Here is a 26,312-nt window from a genome sequence, read left to right on the forward strand (position 1 = left end):
CAACTGCCCTCACTTCAGTTTGCATTTCTGCATCGAGACGGCTGTTTGGAAGCCACATCGCTGTTGCATGCCCTGCTTCGTCACTCTTCAGCGACTGCTTCTAACTTCAGCTTGGCGTTTGTCGATATCTCGAGAGCGTTCGATTCGGTTTCGCATGATACAATCGTCAGATCTGCCGAGGCGTTTGGAGCTCCGTCACCCCTAGTTCGATACATCGCACAGTCCTATGAGAATGCTGTAGCAGTTTTCCCCAGTTCCGAGGTTCACTGCCACAGAGGTGTGAGGCAAGGGGATCCACTCTCCCCATTATTATTCATTATGGCAATGGATGAGGTTCTTGGATTGTCGATGCCGCAACTGGAATATCAGTTCCATGACTTCTTAGTAGATGGTTTTGCTTTCGCTGACGACTGCGTCATGTGTGCAGAAAGTCAGACACGCCCTAAAGAGACGTTGCTGCCAACCAAAGTGCATTTAAACTCTCAGATTATTCGTCAAAATGCGAGATCCTTCCCGCTTACATGAGATGATAAGGGTGAATCTACGACTGTCCCCAGCATACTGGGAAAGCGAAACATCCTCATTTCAACGGTCTCAGCACAACCATTTCTTGCCTCAAATCTTTGTCCTGTATTTCACACTGTACCCGCGGGCTGAGAAAATACCACCAGTTTGCATTTTCGCAAGTTTTTCCGCTTTGGAAGAGGCTGGTGCGCGTATGAGATTTTTCGGAACCTATTCTGTTGGTGAAAGCAATATCTGATGCTAACAACCTGAGATAATAATGTCGGGAATGATGACGATCGAAGTAACGTAATGACCGGACTCTGGTGCAGTTCACTCAAGTTAGTTAACGGTTCTTTCAGAACACTTCGGTATTTTTCATTCTGGTTGTCTTAAGGTGGTAGCCTCAGTGAGCATAGCGAGGTCACTCAGGTTCAGTGAGATGCGTACCGGCTTGCCAGCACACAGGATGCCATGCAGACACTGAGAGATGTCAATTTCGCACACCCAACAACGTACCCAGGTGTTGCTACTGGCAGAAGATACGCGAAAACGGACAAGGTGACCACTAAAGAATGAACGTTCGTCTGCATGTCCATCGGCAGCGCAACCACCATCAGACCAACAACATATGCCGCATGCATTAACCAGCGTACACATACAGTAGCTACGTGAAAACACAACAAACACACGAATAGGTAAATACACACATACACACACATATATGCATATATACACATAGATACATACACACACACACACACAATTCACCATAAATTAATTCACACCCCCTGGCGGTGATAGCAACATGATCATCAGCCTAACTTATCATGACTGGGTAAAGCCGAACGCATCGCCTGTTGCCAGCATGGCACTACCGTGCACCTGAAACTGCCTTTGCAATAAGTTTCGTGAACCTACTTGCCCTGGCGGTCACTGAGTTGGAGAAAATAGTTCAAAGCATGACAGTACTAGACCGAAAGCAGATGGTCAACTCAAATGAAATCTAACCTAGAAACGATGTATGCGAAATGATGCGTGATAGAGGGGGTTTATGGAAAGCTTGAATATGAACCCGCAGATAATGTGAGCGAAAAGACAGAGTACTCGGATAGGACTCAGTTGGCAGTGCACTTGCCCCAGTAAGACAGAGAGATCCAGTCCTATCCAAAGACGCTCTTTTCTTTTGCATTATATGTACTTGAGTTCGCAATCAGGATCTACACGTATCCCTTAAAAATACACTATATGATAAACCTGTCAGATAAGTGAAAACTTACGGCAATCGTCAGATTTTTTAACGTGAGCTCTGCCAATACGCATTTGTACTACCGGCTCGAAAGAGACTTATCGTATAGGAATTTGCTTAGGCGGGTTGTACGTAACCATGGTTCTGGACAAAAACTTCGTGAGAGGGGCGTAGTTGGCGGTAAAACGTAGGTGAACCAAATTCAGTAAAAGTGTAGAACTGATGTGGCACACTGATAGACAGCTAGATGTTCGGAACTGATTAACCTACGGGCTAACCGTGTTGACCACAACGGTACCATCTGTCCAACAATTCTCTGACTACTCGTTTTCCAGTGTTTCACTTCACTCTGGCTCAGGCACTAGACTGCGGTGGAGGTGCTAAACAGTTTGTTGAAAAATTCCAAAAAGTGACCGAAAATCGGTTGTTTAGCGGTTTTAAATGACCATAAAGTTTCGCTGATTTACTGAATAACGCGCTACTTTTAGGATTTGCATTCGTTCCTTCATCGTCACCATCAACACTGACCGGGCGAAAATCAACGGGTGCCGTATATTATGATCCTACACAGCTGGAAAATTTCTGAGTTCTAAGGAAAGAGATTTGGTCGCAAATATGTTGGAGAGAAACCGCAGACGGAATAGGGAGAATGGAATCTACACACCGCCGTTGGATGGATATATTAGCTACTAGCAATCCGTTCCAATGTGGGTAGGTACTTTCAGCTCTTTTTTGCAACCAATCTCCATCTATTTTCTTCCTGGCAACGTATTCCAAATTATTACTGCCTTGTCAAAGTGTGAATAGAATGGTAACCAGTGGTGTTTTTCACTGGTACAGGGATAAAAGGGGGCGACTATACATTCACGACGATTGTTTTGATACACATGCGGAAAGTGGGTGCATGAGTGGGACACGTCTGATGAACTTGAAGAAACAGTGTTCAGTAAGATTTATTGTTTTAATGTTTTAAGCCAAAAGTACACAATATCATAAAGCGGTCTGGCGTTAAACCACCCAAACCTCGTGATCACTTTGAACCGTATCTTGATTTACCAAACTTTCAGACTCGTCTGAGCGATCTGATTTGACTGAAAGAAAGAGACTGAAAGGAAACCGATAGGGTAAGGACCCTAATACCTGGACACAATAGCATAACGGCTTATCTTTGTAATGTAGTACTCACAACGGTTTCTTCTCGAACAAAAAAATCCATTCAAACGTTCCAGAAAGTGACAGCTATCGATAGCTGGAACCTGAATAGAACTAAGGAACAGTAATAAGGAACCATTTGACGTTTACCCATTGTAAGATGTCGTACTTGATGTTTCTTTTGAAATAAAATTAGAATAAAGTGAAGTCGTTCAGCTGTTGCACTTTTACAGTAGATAGCTGTCACGCCACCCGCTCAGATACTCGCAGTCCAGATAGATGCAGTCGAGATGCAGAGGTTGGGTTTGATCCACGGACCTCCCGGTCAGTAACCTTGCGCCTTGATACCAATTAACAGTCGCTCAGTTGCAACACGCTTTCGGGGCCCAGCTGCCATGCTACCCAAAGAAAGCGCGAGAGCTGGGATACTGTCAGGTTGCCCAAGCCTAGACAAGGGAGGTCGAGAAACAGAGGTCGAGTTCGAACCACAGACCTTCCGGTCAGTAAACTCGCGCGTTAACCACTGAGTTATCTCAAGCTCGGTAAAAAAAATAGGGAATCGGAAATCCTCGCAGTTTTATGTGAATATCCCTGAGAGAAATCGGTCGTAGTTATTGGCGTCAAACACCATTAGGTACCTAAACTGGAGTCATTCCTTTTGCTTGAGTCTCAAGTTACAAGTTCCGGGGATATTCGTTAGTGACTGTTAGGCGTGTGGAAACTCATATTTCGCAGAAAGGCTGTTAATTTCTGACACTATCATCGCAGACCCAAAATACGCAACTTTAAAGGTGTGCTTGAGTAGGTCCTCCAAGGAACCAAGTTCCTAAAACAGTCCTCATTTGCACCTTTTTTCAGAATTTAGGGGCCTTCATACCTCTGGAGAAGCTTCGCTCCAAATCAGTGCTCCTCCCACCCCCAAGCTTCATCCGCTGTTTCACAGCTCTTGACCTCGGTTCTTAGTTGCCGAATAACGATGCCTCACCCATCTTAGCTGGTTCCATCACTATTTCCTAAATGTAACATGTCAGGACTACGCCTTGATCGGACAAAATTACCATCGTTAAATAACCACTAAATTACCACTTTCATTAGTAATATAAATGAAATGCAGAGACTTTGTGTCAGCTGCGAACCTGGTGAAAGCAACTAAAAACTGTCCAGAGGGTGTGCAGGCCCATTGGCCATTATGCTGTTTCATGACATGACCATCGCGGTATTCCGCCCAACCCCCAATGAAGTCAGCTCCGGGGCTACTACACATATGGGATATGAGAACGCTCCAAAACAGGAGGGATGTAATTGGCTTTTACGAGAATATGCCACAAGGTAACCGGGCCTAAAAATCAAGCAATTACTCTGTAGTCCGTTTGCGGTTAAACAAAGCGTAACATACGTTGAGGCCTGTGATTAGGATATCGAATCATAGCCATCAGAAGATATGTCATACGACGAGCAATTTATATGGGCGAGGGATGGAGAGTGCGCAGACAGATGGGGGTAGAGTACAGGGCGGTTTGTTTTCCAAAGTCGGAAGCGAGAAAAAATGACATTTCACCTTGTGGCACAATGCAGGTTCGCAGTTGTTGTTGTTCCGTAACACGGTGTTATCCTACATGTTTGATATGCACAGATTTAGTATTTTAAGACTGAATGCTGTTCGTCTGCGTCAGACAGTCTCATCATTCCTGTTTTCTTAAAATCGAATCCTAATCTACCTGCACCCTACTTTTACGGCTATCCTAAAGAGTAGCTTCTTCTGAGTCCTACTCTTATCGCATTAATGGCCAACCTGGTCAACACGGTTTTGGTTGCAGACAATTCAGGTTACCAAGATGTACACGACAGATTTGTGTTACCGTCCGAACAAGTAAACCTAACACAACGCAATGCTCTAGTCATAAACCAAAGGTGTGCTGGTTTTAGAGGCTGACTGACGGAAAGCGATTATAAATAGTGAATTAGTCATTTATGACGAAAACCATTGATTACATAAAAGCTGGAGTGTGTCTGACGTGATAGCGCTCATGTAAGAACGCCATAGACCAGTTACTAGGCATTGTTTTATGCATATGATGTGAAAAATCAACCTACAAAAACGTGGTTCTTTGGGTTTGGGACTGATTGTCTCGGATTCCACGGGCGGTGCCCGTAGGTGTGAGCCATAATCCCACAGTATTCATAACCAAAAAACAATCTACCGTATGGTTTTTGCGGCCATACTGAAAAGACAGCCATGTCGCTGTTAACCTAGTTATGAGCCTCACATATGTGCATTAAATAGACCACCCTGTTTTTCCAAGTCAGACTGCTCCTCCATTAGATATTGTCACTTGCCACAGGCTAGACATACCACTTACCCTACAGACTGTGAAACTGCGTCATTATCAACGGCCAAACCAATCCGCAGACAAAATATTTCAGCATGGCTGCGCTTAACTACCGCAAGTGCACTGCAGAGTCTTACATACTTTTCACCTAGTCTTGATGTAGTGACAGCTAACGTCAGTCCAAAAACTTCATCTGCTCTGTTACAAGGTGCCTGCAGCCTTTATGCTCCAAATCCACCTGAACCGGGTATTGATGGTGATAGCGCACGCGACTTCGTTGACCGCATAGTAGAACAGATCGGGTGCAACGTACAAATCCACTGATAACAATGAGGTCACAGAGTTGAAGTCAAAAAGATCAGGATGACCAGTATGCTGTTTTTAGGACAGGACGTACGCCGTTTGCACTCGACCAAGCTAGCTAGCTTCTATCGGTTGTGTCCATGACACAAACTGAAATGGTGTGATAGGATAACATTAGTTACGAAACCGTGTTCGGTCTCTCATTTCGACCGGTTTGAGTTATGGTAGAGACAGTTTTGAACTCAACTAGGTTTCCTCCACAGAGGCAAACTCTGAGTTCGCAACTTGAGTCCCAAGAATAATTGATATGCCCGTGCTATTACAGAGCCTGCCAAGAGACTGAATGAGTGAAACTGATGTGATTGTGAAGGAGAGAGTCGTGGTCAGCTAATAAGCCCTGAAATTGCAAGGGTTCACAAAGTCACGTTATGTTTCCTAAGTGGCTTACACGACATATTAGACCAAAAGGAAAGGTAAGTTGTTCCTTGTTGAAAATAAGCGCCGGAGACAGCGCTTCCTTCAGGAACAATGGGTGAATAACACGAATGTGAATTAGGTATTCGGTGGCAAAGTCAACTCGATGCAGGTATGCATGCCTCCTCCCAAACAGCTACGCGCAGCACAGGCTTTTCGGTTGACAAATGTGGAGTCTGAAGCGCAGATTCACAATCACCGGTGCCCAAATTATTCAGATTATTGTGGGTTCACGTCATGGCCAGATTGCCACAGCCTCCTCATCTCCAGGTTATCTCACTCACACAACTCCGTTCGTCGGCAGTACTCTTTCTGCTCCCAGCAGCAATGCCACCAAAAGGAAGCACGAGGGCTGAGATACTTCCAGGTTGCCCAAGCATAGACAGCAGCAGTCGAAATGCCGAGGATGGGTTTGAACCACGGACCCTATGATCAGTAAGTTCGTATCCTAACCACTGAGTTGTCTCACGAGGAGAGACCTATCACTCATCTGTGTTCCACATCGTCACTGGTCCTTTAACAATTTCCGGTAAATCAGTTCCACGTACCACCAAAGTAGTACGGAAAAATAGAAATCATCAATTGCCTTTGGACTGCAATAGATAGTGCTCTCAGGATCTCGTTTTTTCTCCCCTTGACGCCATAAACCACTACTATTCCTTCCCGATAGCTTGGGAACATTTTGTTTAGGATTGATTCGTGATTCTTAGTGGGTGTCTGATAGACAGAATCCGCTTGAGAGGGTCGTGACAGAGTCTCTATTGCCTCTTGTGCGTAGAGTACTCACCACGGACAAAACAGGTAATCTAGTACTCCAACCAACTGCATCGTATTACCACAGGTTCTAGTAGTAAACCGTGGCAAACGATACAGCTATGATAAAAACTGTGTTCAGAACAGCATCACTCGAACTGTACCTTCGTAATCCATTGTGTCTTTTCCATAGTGGAAGACCAAAGATAACTGAAACGCCAAAAGTGTTTCACGAGCTTACACGGAATGATGATATCGTTGCAAAAGGACCAAAAAAATACAATGAAAAAAGCAAGCTACTCATTTCCGCCATTGAAATCATCCACACAGACGCCAAAAATGACACCAACTAACCCGCGGTCATGTTAAAGCACATGACTTCAAGCGAATGAAAAATTGCTGTTTGACATAGGTGTTTTGGAAACTCAAAACTTAACCGAACTCCTGTTATTACTCACCACTGGCTATCTGCGAAAATGTACGGACCTTTGGTCGAGCAAACACACTTTGATTTGTCTTTCGTCGTTGTCAGGAATGCGGGTCAATAAGTACATTTGGAACGATGCGCGTTGGTCGAACTGTTTAGTGCCAAAACAGTAGAACAAGCATGGTGATTGATTCGGTTCGTAAGACACTATGACTGTTCGGATCACCGTTTCCTGAAAACAATCATGTCATCGGGCATGTACGCCGCATACCTTGCAAAGGAGTAACAAAATGACTATCCTGGTACACTATATGTGGGCTTGACTAGGTTTGCGGCAATTCAGTCCTGTAGTTTACACACGCGTTGATATATACCTACGGCTTTAGCACTAGAATGATTCAATGGTGAGTGTGTCACAAGTTCTTCACAATGAGTTTGATTTATCATACTTGAGTCTTGTTACTACGACATCCTGCTACGACCTCAGAAATGCGAATCGAACTACTTGCTGACATCAGAAAGATGGTGACACTATGGGAGTGAAGAGCGAATAGTCTGTCACCTGCGACCATCGTGCACATACACACGATCGGATTGGTGAAGGGTCGTTACAGGAAAGCACGCTAGATGTAGGGAACACTGTACTAGTTGTAGACTTATTTGTACAAGAATTACTTGTGAGAAGCCGAATTGTTTCTCCTATTCGGGCACTAGCCGTTAACGGCGACTCGACAGTTGATAGAATTACACCGGGTTTGTTTTAGGGAAGGCGGTGCAACTTCCAGGAAAGACCCGTCATCCGAATATTTAGCCACTCACCAGATGACCGACGATAAGATCCATGGTAAGTACCAGGATGAACATTCCGTCGTAAGGAACGTAAGTACTTGTTACTCGGTGATCCTAGACTCGACATAATCAGTTGAAAGGGGAATGTCATACCAGAGAACATCGTTGTTCAATTTTAAAAAAATTGCTACCACCTAAACGTCAACTGGGTATTCTCTTATCCCGCCATGTTTCGTCCTATCGAAACCGGCGACGTGGTAGTCAGTTGTTCCACAAACCAGGGGAATTTTCATACTGCCTGCACCGGATTAAACATAGCGGATATATACACAATCTAAATGGTTAATCTCTATTGCTGCAAGGGCCCATGAAAAACAGATCCATGTTTAAATAAGACCGGTAAGATTGTTGTTGATTGTCCTCTAAAGTTACATCGATCTCTACCTCACACTCATCGTCTCACACTCACCTTCACCCTCACTTACAACCTAATTAACTAACAATCAACCTACCTGTCTATCTATCTATCTCTCTTTCTATCTAATCTACGATGTTCGAGATATCGCTGTGTACTTTCAACAAACATGTGAGTAGTTTCCCTTACGAAAATATGCCGCGATATCTCAAATGTCGTACTAGCTGAAGCATGAGGAGGCCTTTGTGCAGCACATTCATTTGAAGAATAGCATACACGATATACTCAGCTGAGTCTCTCTTGAAAACCCAGTTGATATGCAAATGAGTGTATTTGTCAAGAAACTACCGACCTGATCGATGGTAATTTTTTTCCAACGACTTTCAGTCTTTGATTATCCACTCATTCAAATCGGGCCAATGGTTTGGTGAATAAACCCTAGTATCGAGCCAGTCTTTCCAAGTCGTACCATCTGCAATTTCATACTACTCTGCCGTCCTCGTTCATCCTCCCGGTGGAGCACGCAGTGACAACACCCAATGACTCCACTGAGAACTTATGCGTACTTTGTTGCGCTAGCTGACAGAGGAGATTGTCGCTGACCTTTACCGCAGATTTAAATTACAAAATTACTTGCTATGTGCAACGCATAAAGCAATCGGCGAATGGATTAAATTTCTTCATAAAAAGCTGCTAGAAAGGAGCGAGGCCGCGATTGATAGTGCTTGGGATATTGGCATTTCAAACCAACTGGGTGTGTATTGCAACTTGGAAAAAATTGCGTGTTACCCTAACGGAACGGTGTGGAATCCATTCTAAAGAGAGGATCGTGTATATCCAGCGTGTTTTACTGCACAGAAGTGATTCACTGTAGGATGCAATGCACCACATCTATGCGGTCGAACGAGTAAGGGCACAAAACCACTAACTCATTTATGTTGAGCTTATTGAAGGTTTCTTAGTTAAGTACGAGTGCTTTTACAGTAGTCCTGGAAAGATCGGACCAATCAGACCAATTGGATTTCGAATGGTTGTCCCAGATAATCATCGGAACAAAGTTTCCAAGTGTTGCAACCCTGGTAAAAGTCTCGCATGATTCAGTCCTGTACCCTTGCATTGCAAGCATTCATTATGAGTTCATGCGGCGCCATCTTGAAGGTATAGCCATTGGTGGACAGATTCGCATCCCAGTTGGTTCACATTAGATAAAATAGTATAAAAAACTAGGCCCGTTTTTTTCGCAAGGTATGCTATCGATTTATGTGATTTTTGAAATCCAGTCGAACAAGATTGCTTCAAGTCGTTAATCGTACCTGAATGAGAAATTTATTGAATGTTAGAAAAACAATCAATCAACTGGGAAATGTTTTGAACCGATTGGGTAGTCATCATTTCAGAGAGGTTTCGTTAACAGTCGGTGGATTCAGGAAATTAATTATACGAAACGAGTTTTTTCTATATCCCTGATACGCTCGTTATTGCCAGTTATGACCGAAATAACGAGGCCCAAAAACTGAAAACGACGCTATTACTATGTCGTTTTTGGTTCAGCTTGCAATTAACAACTACTTTGGCGCAAATACGGTGGGAATTTTCAGGAAGATCCGGACTAGTTCGAGCTCGATGTACGCGCTCCAGTGAGTATTTGTATGACTCAGCGGCCCAAAAGTGGTTAAGATCAGTTTTAGCTACAGTGTCATCCATCAAGACAACCAAATTTTTAGAATACTACTAGGATACTACTATACTACTATTATGCTACTATACTACTCTTCTTGTCACTCCTTAAGTGTTAACAGGCGAACTAAATAGATCGCTGCGTGGACGCGACCACGTCAGCGGTTGCTTCAGTTACAATGCATTGGTTTTCAGTTCTGAAACTCGCCTCCATTTTACGGTCAACGGTTAATGAGTACAAGACAGAACAACTTATAAATAGGCAGGCAACCTCTCAATCATCTGCTACGTCTAGTTATTTCAAGTCCCTTATCTGCGTGCAAAACCTGTCACACGCCCTCAAACTGACTTCATCATGGTCGGCCCGATGGTGGGCCAAGCGCATGTGCATGTCCCGTGACGGCCTCGTGCTGAGTCAGCAGAGACATTTGGTCGTTGCCCCTGCAATCAACCCGCATACTGACAGCCTAATGTGAAGGTTAGACACACGCGCAAATAAGCAAACACATGGAATAGCAACACATAATGAGCCGCACAGGCGAATAGACACGCACAATCGCTACCACACACAAACATGGCTTGTCTTGGTAAGATGAACGTGACCGGCGAGAGCGGAGGAGGGGGGATGAAAATCTAACGTACTGATTGTCAGCCGCGCACCGTGACTATCGCGCTATCACTGAAACCGAAGGAGGGGAGAGTGCTACGCGAGACAAGAAATGTTCAGCGGTTGACCTCCGGATAATTACCTGGCCTGAGGAGACCAGCACACAGGCTAGTTACGATCTAAATAGAACCGTTAATCAAACTCAATAGAAATGAATATCGGAGTCGCAATGAGTATATGTAGGATGGATGGCAATAAGCACTCAAACTAGCTCTCTGTTCACGAATTTCCTTGTTTCGCTGCAGACGTGATTCCAAAACCGAGCCGGAGCTGGACGATGCTTTGGCCGACGTGACATGTCAAATCCAATGACTTCCACTTCACAACATATTGAAACCTAGATGGTTTTATTCGCGCAGGCATTCCGTTGATTGGCGTTCAGTGTCATAAAAGCGTACGACTCAGCTGACTACACTGTCTCTTCAGTTAGACTGTTGATGGTGCCCTCTGGACATCAACACTGTACCTGTCCATGATATGAACTTGGTCCAGCACGTAGCCATGACGCTAGCTACTATCCATGATGTCTTTGATTCAAACGACGGCCATTTCCATGACTCATGCCTAAGCCTGAGCAACCTGATAGAATCTCAAGTTACTAATTGCTGAACGCAGTTGAACGACCTGAGTTGATTCGACTGCAGCAGCTACTCAAGAAGCATAATAAAACTTTGGAATGTGATCTAGTCGAATTACTCCCCGATTAACTCGAAAGACAAGCACCCGAGCAGCAATGACGAAGGTGGTGACCCAGAAGTATACTTTTATCCATTCCCAAAAACAAAGGATATTCATACCGACCAGTTCTTAACGTGCTTGTGTTAGATGCATGGACGCGGTTTACTAAAGACGTCAAACTTTGTGACATTATGAGATGACTCAAGTTTTCCACGATAACGCAGCTACTAGCGGAACTATTCCTAGCGGACAAACAACGCGTATCATAGAAAACCGCGGCAAAAGTACGAATAAATAACAATCAACGGACAAACGAAAAAAGAAAGGGACAGACGTATGTGGTATGCCGTCCCACTGAAGGGATGCTTTCAGTTCTGTGTTCCTTGGAAACCTTTTTGAAATCCCCTGGCTTTAGATGAGTGTTTTGATCATATTTCCGCTGATGCTTGTTTATTCCAGCTTTCTTCGACTGAGGTTAAATCCTATACAACCAGTGTAAACCACAACACTGTTTTGTTGAACTATCCGCCCACCATAATATCGGTAGCAATGACAACTCCCATACTAAGATATGCATACCAGAGAAGTCGTTGACGAATGGTCTACGATTAAAACAATCTCATAATCAGACCTGGGAGAGCAGTCACTTCCTTGTGTAGTTCATTCGCTAGAAGAAATCGAAAGACTACAACAATTCTGTAGCACAAGGGAATAGGCAATTTAGCAAAGCTGATCGACATCCATTTCTTTGAGAGTAAATCCGGACACGGAAGCAGTTATTGTCACGGTCAAGAAGGATGACGGGATGGCAAATGGCAATGGCTCATATCGCTCATCCATTAAGAGTTTGTTCCTACAGTGCCGTCTGAAAGTATTGGATGAGCCAAAGTACACACCCAACCTGAATTTGATTGCGAATTAGTTGTCCACTTGTTTTAAGGACAGTTCTTTTAGTGCACATTCCTGTAAACTTTAGATAATATCATGTATACAACATTCTAGCCTAAAATCAACATTTCCTTCCTCATGTTAGGAACTGTGTTACCATAGAAAACATGGGTGGCCTCATGGCTTTCTCGACATGTGATAAGCAGAACTCACGCCAGCTGATTGATTCGGACAGTCAGCCGCATGTGCGGATATCGACCGCTTGAGCATGTAAGTTCTTTCATCGACTTCTTTGCCATATTGATTACATTAATTGATTTACAGAGTTGATTGGCAAAAGCGTGATACAGTCGCATAAACCTTCACCACGCCTGCGGAGCTTATGAAACTTCGACAAAGACCGAAACTCGAAAAGCAGAATAATATCTGCTATTTTTCGAGCTGTGTAAAGATGTATCTTTACTAACGACAAGGGTTGGTAAACTAACAGAGGAATCGATATCAACGGTATACTAGATCAAATATTGCTACACCTGAAGAGTTGTGGTTAACATTTACTTGTCAGTGATTGGTAAATTAAGCTTCGCGTTCTTCAGCTACTTCAAAGAGATTTAGGATTCACTCAAAGACTTGGACAGGGGAGAAAAAATTCCTCGGTACTCAGCGGTGCGTTTGAAATAATGGAGCGCCAAATTTTTTAGCATAAGCCAAAAAACATGTTCTGTTTGATGGTGTGGAGGGTCGTTCTGTTGTAACACCCTTTCGATGGCTAGCTGATACGCCACTCGAAGGAAGCAGGAGGGTTAGTTTCTGGTTCCCCATGCCCTTTCGATGGCTAGCTGATACGCCACTCGAAGGAAGCAGGAGGGCTGAGATACTGCCAGGTTCCCCATGCCTAGACAGGAACAGTTGATTTACCAGGGTTGAGTTCGAACCACGGATCTTCCATTCAATTATCTCAAGTTCATCTGATGGTGTGACTCAGTAGTGCATCGATACCGGGTGCAAAGGTAGCTCAACCAGAAAGTCAGTGGTTGGAGAATCTGAGACATGAGCTGCCCAATTAGACGGTATGCCCGGGTAACGAACACACAGTAAATTGGCTGTAAGCTGATCAGACACCCCCATCTGAATGTTGTGTGCGTCATTAACCAACAGCATCGTTCACTAATTATGATCAGGACAAATTTGGATGCACGGGTCATACGCAGCTGGAATGCAGCAAGCAGGTTTCGCTCCAACATGGCATGCAGGTTGAATTAATTCCAGTGGGAGCTAAGACCAGATTTAATAATTCATCTCACCGGATGCCACTGACTTCGTTTAGTTGATGTGGTACGACTCTGCTCTTTAAATGGTCACTATTTACCGCCCCCAAAGCCCCAATACCAGTCAAGCGAAAAGGACAAATCTACTGGAACCGCTGAGAAAGACTGGACATTTTCTGGTTTCGAAATCACTGGCTTGCCACCTAAGTGGAAACGCCACAATGGAACTGTCTAATAAGTGTGACCTATGTTCACTACTGGACTAGTAGTATGGGCAACGCCAAGATAGCTAACTCTTCTCAATTGGATTCGATTTGGCTTGGTCCATAAGTCCGAAATTTGAACGCAGTGCCGTTTGCTGGAACCTGGGGTAGCAGCCATATGGATAGATGATGAGACAGTTCATGATAGCTCAACGTTTATCAAGGCTTCAATAGTTACCGATGTTTTTTGCTGTTGCAGTAAAACGCATCTTCGTGACTCAAGTTAGGATAGTCAGCAATGGATCAGCCCTGATGACTCAGATGAGAGGAGCTTTCACGTTGCACCAGTACATCGCATCCGTGTGTCTCAATCGTGGACACGCAGTATTGCCAGGAATTTCACTGAATTTACATGGCGACTGTTAAAAACTCTCGGATGCACCTAGCGTTTCAATGTATGGGCGAACGTAGAGTGCTATGCGGTTCATATCAGTCGATCTTCCACAGAGGAAAGTTCTATTTCCAGAAGGTATTCAACGTTCCTTGAGGATATTGCCTTCACGGCGAGCTCTTCGGTGTACCGTAGACGAATCCACTGTAAATCAGACGGTTCCACCAACCATAAAACAGACTGGTCTGAAAAGCACATCTCTATGTAAGACGATTGAAGGACGCTCACACTTGTTCAAGTTTTCATGGATCACAGAAATTTTCTGACCATCTTTGGATAGGTGAAAACCAGGGGCACGGCAGGCCAGGACGCCATGCCACACAGATGTAAACTAGGTTTGAATTACTAGTGATGCACGCCAAAGTTTACTGGAATTCAGGGATTGTTATGCTCCAACAAACAGTCTTACAATGACCCAAATGAACAAACAGAATTTTCATTATCTTAAACAGGCAGTGATACCACTTTAAGGGTGTCGTTACACAAAACAAGCTGTACAGTGGCTATTTAGCCATACGAATCTACCCCATATGTGGTACAGTCCTATATTTCACAATTTCTATACGCCGCAAGATGCACCTGTTTAACTGATATGTACGGTTCGTCGGTAAGACATACTTACAGCTTTAAAACTGTCTCCTTTTTCATTCTTCATTCATGTTCCCACAGTCTCACAACAAACCACCCAAGGCATGGCAACTGAATCAAAGAATGAGGCCCGGTACATGAGCGCGCGTGGATGCCACTAATAGCAGTACCCCCGTTTTTTATGTCTCTGTCTAACGCAGACATCCCAGTGGTATGCAGTCAAGGGGTATGCCTGATGGGAATAGGCTCTAGACTACGAAATAGGAATGGGCGTGTAATCAAAAGAGGCATGCGTTTTGCATGGCACCACACGGACCGCCAGTTTGTACCATTTACTACTACACGTGGTAACCTGGTAAACTACGTGCCTTCAATAAGAGCGACACATGCCTCGAAGTGATAACGCTAAACATGTCTCAACACGTCTAGTGAAGCACTAAAAAATCCGGTGTTTCGCATTATTGCATCCAAGTGTTGTCTAGATCATACCTGTGTAGTGGCTTAAACACCATATTCTGCCGTAAAGAAGCACGGTTTATGTTTGTGTTACCGTGTTGTACCGGCATCAGGATCAGTGCACGGCAAATCGAACCAGCTTCGAGGCATGTAAGGAAGCCGGTCGATTTTGAACACGATACTCCATAGTAATCTCGAAATAATTCCCCCACACTAAAAATGTGTTCGCAGTCACACAAGGAACGTCCTAGGACCGTTTCGTTGGCAGGGCCCAACTGCTAAAAATTATCGGCCATGTAGAAGTAAGTCAGTTGTCTACTGAGGGCCTTTTTCTCTCCCATTAGCCAAAACGCCGTGATTCTGCCTGTTGTGTCAGTTTTCACGCTTGGACGCTTCCAGAGATTCCAGGTCAACTGACGGAACCGTCGCCTATGCCACGTTTGTGCACAACCAAACCATGTCCTATTATTGTCCGACCTGAGGAGCGCCGGCAGAATGCATGCTTGTCAAATATCTCTCTCACAGGAAAATGAATCAGCTCGTTTGGATACCTAGTTCTGAATATGGGTATTTGTCAATAACAACAAACTCCCAGTAACGTAATAGAACAAATCTTAGGTAGGGAATCGAGCAGTATAGGGGGGGGTCAGCGCACAAACTGTAGGCTGAATTCACTGAAACGTTTTTACGACCCCGTGATTATCCGTAGCACCGCACATTGAAAACGGGTTCTAGGTTATCTTAAAAGCACAATACTCTAGTCTCCAAAATAACGTTCTACAAAGATTAACAAAATGGGGGAACCACAATGCCATGCGACCAATAGTGGGAGACCAACCACTAATCCATTACATCAACACTAAAAGCAGACTGCTGTTCTGCTGTTGAGAAGAAAGTTGGTGATTTGGCGAACAAGTAGAAAAGAACGACTTACCGGAGGAAGATGAGCGTGTTTATTCTGTTCGGGCAATATGAGCAAATCGTTTGCACTCTTCATAAATCCAACAGGATAGTAAACAAGGAAGGTGACGAGTGCCAGTTTCTTCCCACTAGATTTTGTACTTTTACCCATCCCCTGCTGGTCAGTAGCCCCCACACTGGATGGACTGGACGTCCCCTGCTGATCACAGGATTTACTTGCTGCGATTCCGTCGCGTTGCTGAAGTGTACAGTGAATCTCCTTGCTTGCTGGTATTACACGGTAGGTCCGCTGGAAGTAATGCACAGCCACGCACAAAACAGTGCGTGGATCACAGTTTGTCACCCCGTAGCAATCAGATAAGTCAATCGGGGTTGGTTGTCCAATACCTATACACATTGGGGACAGTGCTCTACCGCCACATTGTATATCACGAATAACCATCCGGTTATAAAAGGTTTGCGATAGATGTTCTCCCATATATCCGGCCAAATTTGTGGTGCATTTCACGGGGCTGACTTTACGCGAATTCCCGCAGCTGCACAGCATTTAGAGCCTGTGATCACAGTCAGTCGTCCAAATCAGGCAGTTGAGCAGCTCGTCGAACAGCTGGGTTCTGTCACAAACGCCAGGGTATCCAAAAGATTCAAACAGAATTACACCAAGTGAGACACTGGAAATCAGCAGGTTGTGGAGACCATCAAGTTACATTGTGTGTTGATGGGTTCGTGTGCATGTATGTGTGCACACGCGCAGTAATGCATCACTCGAGTGCGTACGTTTGGTTGTGTGCGTGCGCATGTGCGTCTGTGTGTACACTTCTGCTTAACCCTGTATGAACGCATCGTGTGGCTTGGGTGCGGCCGTACGCGTGCATCTTGTGCGATCGATATGCCGTAGAGCGGCTCGCATGATCCGTGAATGAAACACGTATAATGACAGATCACAGTAACTCAGTCTCACAAAAACCAATTGGACACCGTCTGTGTTTGTTATTAGGTTGTGATCTGTGATAATGATTGGACAAAGAGTGATGTAAAGGCTCGGTTGCTTTGAAACCTGCTCTCCGTGTTCAAAAATGTGAAGATCGTACGAAAGAATGAACAGCAGGTCCTGCCCGATGGTCGGAGCACACGGCACTGTGCACGCGTTGCCGGCACAGGACTGGCTTACAGCCGAATGCAAAAGACTGGATTGCTCGTCATAGGGCGCAGATGTGTGAATGTTTGTCCGCCCATTGCCTGTCTATCCAACCATCTCCCACTCCGTCTTCAACGTGACTGAAACATGTGATCGATCTTTGTTTGCCTACCCTCACTCACCCCTTGGTCCCCTAAATCAGCCTTCTGTGTGTAGGAGTGAGGGCTGTGTGTAAACGATGCACTCAATTGCTGGGGGGAGAGGCTGATGCTAAGTGGTTGGGCTATTGGTTGAATGTTCAACTGGTAAATGACAGAGACTACGTGCAACTTACGCGGGCGCGTTAAATTATGGACAAGAAAACCAATAAGCATGAGACGTATTTTACTGAAAACTACGCAATGGTGTATGTTCGAATATGACAGTGCAGTAGTTGTATTCTACAGAAAAGCGTCAAGACGAATGAATGTAAAAAGTTTCACGGTCTGGGTACGGCCTGCGGTTACCCGCCTTGTTGTCTAAACTCTACACCTTCGCAAAGACATTTCAGCCAGAAAGAGGATTTATAGATGCTAACTCACACGACAGGTGGATGAGGTCATTTAAGGTTGTTTCATAACAGAACATAAGATACAGAGAGACACTCTGAAGAGGAAATGGCTGACCGAAATGAACTGGATGGAGATCACAACAATAAACCATGTTTTTTCCACTCCCGATTTTTCTGACGGATTGAGTAAAGATTAAAATCGATATTACGTGCGCGAAGAGCTGTTTCAAGTTTTATAAATTAAAACTTGGTAGCCTTTGCGAGATTAGACGGAGCTGGGAATGAGGAATCACCATAACTGACCAGGTAAAATTGTCTTTATTTGCCCAACGTGTGGGTTCCCACCCTCAATTCGCATTTGTTGTTGACGAATGATGAAAGTTTCATTCCCACAAATCGTCCAGAGATTTTTAACCGGTGTTTCAGTCGATGATGCATATGAACCTTGACCCCTTGTCATTCTCCCCACAAACTAAAGCTGACGCGCGGATAGTGCAAGCAAGAGAACGTTCGCTACCCCCAGAAACAGCTTTGCTGGGCTGACTGGCTTCAGCGAGCCTGATGCTGGGTTTTCTGATGCCAGCTTTTTCAAGTTCGTAGTAAAGGAGCATCACTGCACGGTGCAGACAAAACCAATGAGATTTTCTCAAGTGTACAAGTGTCCTGGAGTGGCGAGGAAAATTCTCGAAAGGTTGCATCCAATACTCAGTGAAACTCTCAGTTCTTTGGATAGAAAGGACTTGCCACTGAACACAATGCAAGCACAACGATCTCGACCGTTCATATTTCTCTTTGACACATGATCCTCTGATCAGTTTAATCAAGACAGTGAGAACAACGATGTTGTGCGATGAATTCGTTTCGTACATTCTCTTCAGCCGCAAAACGTGTGAAATAGCATGAAATACACAGTTCAGTGCAGTTTGCAGTACTTATCCAACCTTAAAACAACCTGACCGATCAATAAAACCAGGGCGGTCTTAGTTTGCCTTTAGGTTCACCTGAGCTCAGAGGACAAACTTCAAACGAGTGGTCAATATGTCCCCAAGGAACTTCAGTTGCTGTGGCTCCTGGTCCCCGCTGAAAATTGAAATGACGAGTTGAGTTCAACTATGTGTCCCGTGTCGATTAGATGTCTACGGATCGACGGTCTGACTCTAGAATCGATCAGCGTTGGTTAGGGTCAGCTGATGCGGTATGGAGTTTGTTGGACACATGCCCTTTCAAGCCTCCTGTCGGTTCTACCGATAAATATGTGAACTGATGACTGCAATGAGTCGCAGATAAAACGATCGTGGGCATTTCGACTGGCGGCACTGACATAGTCGCTGTGACATTTCACACAACTGTGGTATACTGTAAGTCCGGTGCAGACGTACGTTTAGCGTCCGTTCAAACAGGCCGAAAGCATGACCACTGGTTTGAGGAACATCAATAAAAATGTTGCATTTCGGTGTTGTGATTGTTACCCTCGGCTGATCACTGGGAGCGAGGTGCTTTCCGATGAGGCAATCAAGATGGTTATTTGAGTGCAAATTCCTTCCTTTGCCAATGTATCCGAAGTGCCCTGTAGAATAAAGCGAGCACAAATGTACTTTCATACCACGAGAGGCAGAAAGTAAAGTTTGGATACAGTGCAGTTCACGTAGGTTTCCGATATACGCAGACAAACACAGAATACTAGGTATTTCCGATGATCAGAATATCCCAAGGTGGACATATACTATCTCGCTTAAATGCTTTGGTGGAGAGTGGTAAAGACAGGCAATATATGCGTTCCTCCTGTCTCTCGCTGATCTAAAAATCCTTTATACGAGGATAGTTGCTGTACACCACCTGCTACTGACTGTTGAAGCTTAACCATTAACATCCCAGTTTATCCCAAAATGTTCCCTGTGGCGCTTATAGCTGTTTTTAAGAATGGGGGAGAACTTTGACGAGATTTGGGTAAGAGTTCAGATAACTGCCTAAAGTACTCATTGTTTTAATAAGAGGGGACGCTGGTAAAGAGTAACTGCACACCATATTTACATATGAATCTCTAAGTGTGTTCTGGGTTCACCTTCGTCTATCTTCACTCTTTACCCCTCCAGCAAGCCTTGGGTTGAATCCATTAATCGCCATTGCATTTCTGGACGTACACTGGCAAAACCCTTGGAGAAGGGATATTTCGTATTTGGAAACTTTAGTTTCTTATTGAGGATAATTACCGTATTTCAAACACAAATGAAGGAGTGTTATCATTTTGGAATTATCTCGAACCTCAATCAGGAAACCGGTCCTAGATAAGCTGAGTTGACACGTGACTGTGTGGATGTCAGTTCACGCAGAATCAATAGCGAAAACAGAGGATGGAATTCCCAACCCGCCCAAAGTTCACAGAATCCCTCTTACACAACTATCATAGCACAGACGGAAGGAATGTGCGAACGACGTGCAAGAGTGATCATTACATAAACCGAACCAGAAGAACTGGACCTTAAGACAAATACACTCATTTGAAAACTTGACCTTAGGCTGGACCTAAACACATGTGGGTTTCCCCATCGACCAGACACTTGTTCACCCACCCTAACACACAAAAACCCCTCGGCCGACACCCAACAGAGATTTGGCTTGACTTAGCTGTTTGGTTCTCCTTCCGCCTTGAAGCTCGACCAACCTCGGGACCAAAGTCACTTGGCCTGACGAAGCTTTTGTGTCAAAAGTGAAACTTTGCCCAGCAATAAATCTACCGATTGTTACCAAACTTTTTCGAAGATGAACTTCTTTCACCAGAAAGCCACGTGGCTAGTTGGTGTCATGACCAGTCATGCGAAAACACCAAGTAGTGATCTGGCAATATGTCTGGATGGGTTTTTGCTGCTGCTCAGGTGGCAGTTAATCTCTACGTTATAAACTGTCAGTGTTCTTGGGATCATGGACTACTCCAGACACCTTCTGCTTTTATGTACTTGTATACGATTCTCATACACGACAATTAGGCAGCGTTTAGTAATGCGCACCCCAAATTATCCATACCATCATGTCGGTTGAGCCGTCTCCATGATAGTGATATGCCGTTGGTAGTTGAGTTGAACAGAAGTCATAGCAAAACATCGCGTTTGAATAAATGTTGATTACTAGACTTTTCATGGCAACATTTGCACTTTTCAGTATAACAATCCTCCTACCGTTCTGGCGTAATCATTCTTCTTAGTTGATATCAAGGAGGGAAACACTGGGCTCGAGCTATGCTCCCATTGGAGCTGAGCAACAATGCATATCCTTGTCTGTGTCGGGATTCGAACCTCGGACTCCTGACATACCAGATGAACATGTTGTCTGTGTTACACCAACGAACGTTGGAAGCGCTTAAATTTTCATATCTGAACAGGCGAGTATTCATGTTTGAGCGATGTGATTTGCATGTCCTGGCTAAGTATTCCAGTAACTGTCCGGTTGTGTCGATCGACTAACCCTCTATCACTTCAGTGGTGGCAACAAAAGACAACAAACACTACGTCGACGAAACGTCGGCTCTAATTAATTTACCATTACCGTTTGGGTTATCGATCGTTTGAATGAAATCTGGACACACAAAAGTTGGCATGTGCAAAGTACAAGCAGCATTGCTTCGTCCGTACAAGGGACACCTGCAAATCACTATTAGAGCCAATTTTCCAAAGGTTGCTTCTCCATTGATTCGGGCGACCTTGATCAGCCACAATGGTTGTCATCTACCCGTGTGTTCCACATGTGCATAGGTTCTTGATTTCAATAAAAGACTCAGTTCTTCTCCATGAATATAGTTGTGTGAGTGGTCTGGTGGTCAAAACCTCTAGGCACGCAAGGCCATACATCGTTTGACCTCATTGAGACTGGTTAGTTGAAGAAACCAGACCAAACAGACCTCTCGACAATTTAGCCGTTCGTCTTTATTCATATGAAAACACATCCTCAGATGTAATGTAACCTATAAAAAACTGCTGTGGACACCTTTAAGCGATCTAGTGATTGAGTTCTTGTTGAAATGAGTTCCAACAGCTAAAGGAACCCCCATACCTATTAGTCCACAGCCTAAATGTTGTCTTTTGGTGTATTCGAACCCTTGGATAGATAACACTGAAGCATTGATTCCGCAGGTGAAAATGGAGTTTGATGATTAGGAACACGGATGCACTGCACATCCCGTTGATTATTCTGCCACATAGTTTGTGTACAAATGGCTTATGCTGCTGATAAGGGTACGTGAAGATTCGGACGATGTCCTTGGAATGAACACCAGGAGAACTATTTTTCAGTTTCAACGATGGTGTTTTTTCCGATAACAGATAACATTTTCAGTTAAAGGCGCGCAACCCTTGCTACGAACTGTTGGCCAGGATCAACTACCGCGGTTTATGCTAATATAACCGCCTCCTTTCCGATGCTGAGTATATGCCGGGCATGTTTCACTGAGACATGGGCACAACGCTCTATGGTTTATCCTTTGCTTTGGCAAATTTAAACAAAATAACTGCAGCACAATGAAAAATCCATCAGACTACCTCATACAACTCCTCCAGCGAATCAGAAATTTTGGATTCAGGTTGCACCCAGAAAATTCTATTCATGATGTGCATTGTCAGTTATTTGCCATCGCCCTTGTTAGCAGAGGACGACAAGTTGATCTGGGGAGGATAGAGGCTATAATGAAGGTACTAGTCCCCACCAACCAGTCACATTTGTAACCATTCATTCCCCATTTGCATAGCTTACATGCTCCCTTAAATACCCTATTGTCAATAGACGCTGAATGGGACAGGTCACATGCGCGCCTAACAAAATTTTGCCATTTTAAACAAGTGCTCATTTCTGGTTTACCGTTAAACCGTCAAATCCTAGACCTTGGATCATCGGGATTTGTGTAGCTCTACTATAACAGTTTTTCAGGCGGTTCAAAAAAGCTGTTTACCACATGCCTTGCTCTGTCTGGTTAGCCGAAAGAAAATACAGCCAAAGTTCCCGAATTCGTAGCGGTGAGGAAATTTCACAGAATGCTGCACGATCGACGTTCCGTCCTTCATACAGACCACAAGCCACTGCTGGTTATCTTCAGATCTAAGAAAGCCATTATGGTTTATGAAGCCAATGGCCTCTGATGCCTCTGGGCTATGATTTTAACGCAACTTAAAAACCAAAATCATCTTTCTAGCATGCCACTGTGTTTAGTATCTCAAAATAAGCCACCAAGGCTAACGATAGCACAATGTTCGCATCAGTTTCAGGTGAGAGAGAAAGCCAACCGTTTTTTTAATCAGTTCAGCGTCTTTCCATCTCTGCTCATTTGGCTACTGAAGGGAGAAACAGCTTATGCCCTTCTACTGAAGAAGGGATGGATGGTCAGCGGGAGCAAAGGGCAAATGTCAACAACTGCTTCTTTGCGCATATGGTCTAACAACCGTGGGCGGTCATTGGGGGTGTCACCACATAAGTAAATGGGGAAGCAAGTACTGATGCAAGGTCATTAAGGACAGTCTAGATTCAGCAGCGATCGCCCAAAGTGTTGCTTACTAGCGCTCCATTCATGCGAGACTCATGCGAAAAATTTTCCCCTGAATGTGGTCAGTGTGCAATGTTAATTTTGGGAAGAAAAACGGAGAAATTTCAATTGTTTTCTTGATCACAGCCTGAAAAGCTATGAAAATGAATTCAATTAGACTTCGCTGGTCATTATCGATGTTTTCTCAAAGTAGTTGGAGGTGTTTATGGTAGGCTGAGCTTCGAATGCGGGAAAAATGTCCATCCTTAGCGGGCTGTTTGTAATTCGGAGCCTCTGGTAGCAGCTAATGGGAGTCAGTTTACGACCCGTGAGTTTGCTCAGTTTTATGCTTTTCAATGAATTTAACACTTGCATAGCCTGACCTGCCTTTCTTAATTCGACGGTCAAGGTGAACGCCTTGCTGATACATTCAAACGAGGGCATATAAAAGTGGGCAGCGGAGGGAACACACGGCAAAATTTGAATTGTCCTCTGTCGATTAGATGTCTAGCTGACGTATCGCTGAATGGACCACTGATCGATGTGAACAAGGTCTTTCTGCAGGATGACCAAGGACCTATTGTCCCACTTATTTACCATCCACGAATGTTACTCCCAAGATTTGGAAGGCTTCTAGTAGCTTATTTTTAAGAACAAAAGAAGTCTAAAACGAAGAACACAGTCTTAGGAAACACCACACAACATAACAATGGGATCAGGAAGAATTTGTTTCACGCGTGCATCACGGTCGTATCCAGCGATTCTGTCAGCTGAGTTTGCAAGGTTGTCTATCCTAAGATCCCTATCCCTTACGTTTGTCCCAACCCTTGTGGGCTGACTTTAGATTGTGGTAAAGCACTACACAAAGCACAGAAGTCCGTCGAGTTATCCACTTCCACGATCTTCGACAAATCGGAAAGTAGGACGTTGTCAATGAGAAATATAATCACTTCTGTCCCCCTGCAGGAATCCCTTCTGTCTTGAAATGCCCCAAAAGTACAATAAACGAAGTCCTGGTGAAGTCCCAAGCAGTTTTGCAGGACTCATGATAGGACAGGCATCTATACGGTTTTAAAAATATAAGATCTCCGAGTTTTTCAATGGATAATACTAAGCACGCTGTACAAAAACCTTATTTCATTTTTGACAACTACAGCAATGATCATACGTGTGTCACTGCTTTTCAGATATTTATGTGTGTGTGTGGCTTCTATCTTCCCCCATACTGTTAATCCTTTTTGACAACTACAGCAATGATCATGTATGTCACTGCTTTTCAGATATGTGTGTGTGTGTGGCTTCTATCTTCCCCCATACTGTTAATCCACAGAGTTTGTCCCCTTCCAGTAAGTTGACAGTTTTCGAAGTTCAGTGTTCTACTGTTAGTCTGGGTTATTTCCGTACGCACTCCAGACGATCGATGGGTTAAGAGTTCGAATCAACCTTTACTATTTTACCGTAATACAGTAAGTAGTTCTTACACTCGGTCCCTTCCCATATTAAGCTTGGTGTCAGAATATGAGGAAACTGCCAAGAGTTTGAAGCAACCCCAAGACAAAGTACTGCATTACCGGCAATAGTTCATCCGAGTTGCGGAGAATACTCGAAGAATGGAGCATAACGCATGGATTTAAGTAACTATGTTACTTAACCACTATTTTTCAGAAATACTCGCAGCATCAACTGAATCCTTTGTTGTTGATGAATACCACTTCGAATGCAGAAGTATCGACACATAGTTGCCGGGAGAAAGATGGCTATGAAAGAGAGTAGCCACCATTAGATTATCGAAACCAGTTTTAGGCTACAGGTATGAGTACTTGTGTGGGTTACGCTGTAAGTTCCTGTTGGATCACTCAATTAAAAGTATGATCTTACGTAATGCACTACTCATAAGGTTGCTGAAAATTCGCCGATAGCCCATGAGTAGTGCATTACTCACATACATGTATCGCGATATCTCGAATATCGTAGCAACTGGGACATGAGGCGGCCTGGCGCAGCACACTCAGTTAATTGCCTGGAAGCATCACAAACAAGAGATTCAGTTGGGTTCCAGGTGAGTCTCTCGCAAAACCAAATTTGTTTGCAAATGAGTGTATTCCACTAAGGTGAATTTAATGAAGCGATACACATCTATTGCTCTAACAAACCGACGGGCCTTGCGGAGAAACCATGCAACACAAACTCAAGGGGACATAACATGTGGTATAGTGAATTTTGGCAATAGCGAAGTAATTCTCTACCACCAAGTAGCAGTCCGTTGTGAAGAATCAGAGGCACATCAGTCAAGCTTTCTCAATCGTGATAAGGTTCTAGGATGTGAGTGAATGTCGAAAATACAGTCCTGGAGTAGTCACACTACAATCATGTAGGTACTTTTTCTTCAGCAACGAACTGCGGTGGGTATTGTTGGCTAACCAAGTGAAGGGAACTTCGTTGGACCGTTTTTTGCTACTGGCGGTAAGATTCATTTCCTTTTTAGACTTGTGCGTAGCGTTGCATGGTGAGACAATAGTGGTGGTGGTGGTGAGAAGTACGACATCTTGTGGAAATTGTTTCCGCATCGTATACTGCACTGACCATCCAACCTGTGAATAAGACTTGATGCTCTGTAAGTTAAAATGTCAGAGACGAGTCACCTCGCTGATTGTGATACCAATAAACTCCTGCCTGAATTCTCACTCACTCGGTCGTGCTTTGGAACTTTGGGATCAGGACTAGGTTCGGAACATACCGCTTAACCGTAAGAAGTTTTCCTTTCGTGATTTATACTTTTTGCCAGTTTGCGCATGTGTGTCGTGCTGAATACAGTATATCTGACTGGGTAGAATTTGATGACCTATCATTCTGGAATGGACGTAGTAATGGCCTCACCATCTTGCGTCAGAACCTTGTTTGACCCTCATGTGAATTGCCAATACACCG

The 26,312-nt window shown here is 44.2% G+C and overlaps 1 protein-coding gene across 1 annotated transcript in view; it reads right to left on the reverse strand.

The window, feature by feature from the left end:
- The window catches only part of T265_02021 (hypothetical protein), a gene marked incomplete at both ends in the record, with an annotated part of 36,714 nt that extends 19,929 nt beyond the window's left edge, over nt 1–16,785 (reverse strand). The window contains one exon of the mRNA XM_009166169.1: nt 16,207–16,785. Coding sequence (XP_009164433.1) covers nt 16,207–16,740 — 534 coding nt within the window. The remainder of the gene's footprint in view (nt 1–16,206) is intronic.
- Between the last annotated feature and the right edge of the window lie 9,527 nt (nt 16,786–26,312).

The sequence above is a fragment of the Opisthorchis viverrini genome (assembly GCF_000715545.1).
Source record: "Opisthorchis viverrini unplaced genomic scaffold opera_v5_23, whole genome shotgun sequence".
In the NCBI taxonomy this organism is placed as follows: Eukaryota; Metazoa; Platyhelminthes; class Trematoda; order Opisthorchiida; family Opisthorchiidae; genus Opisthorchis; species Opisthorchis viverrini.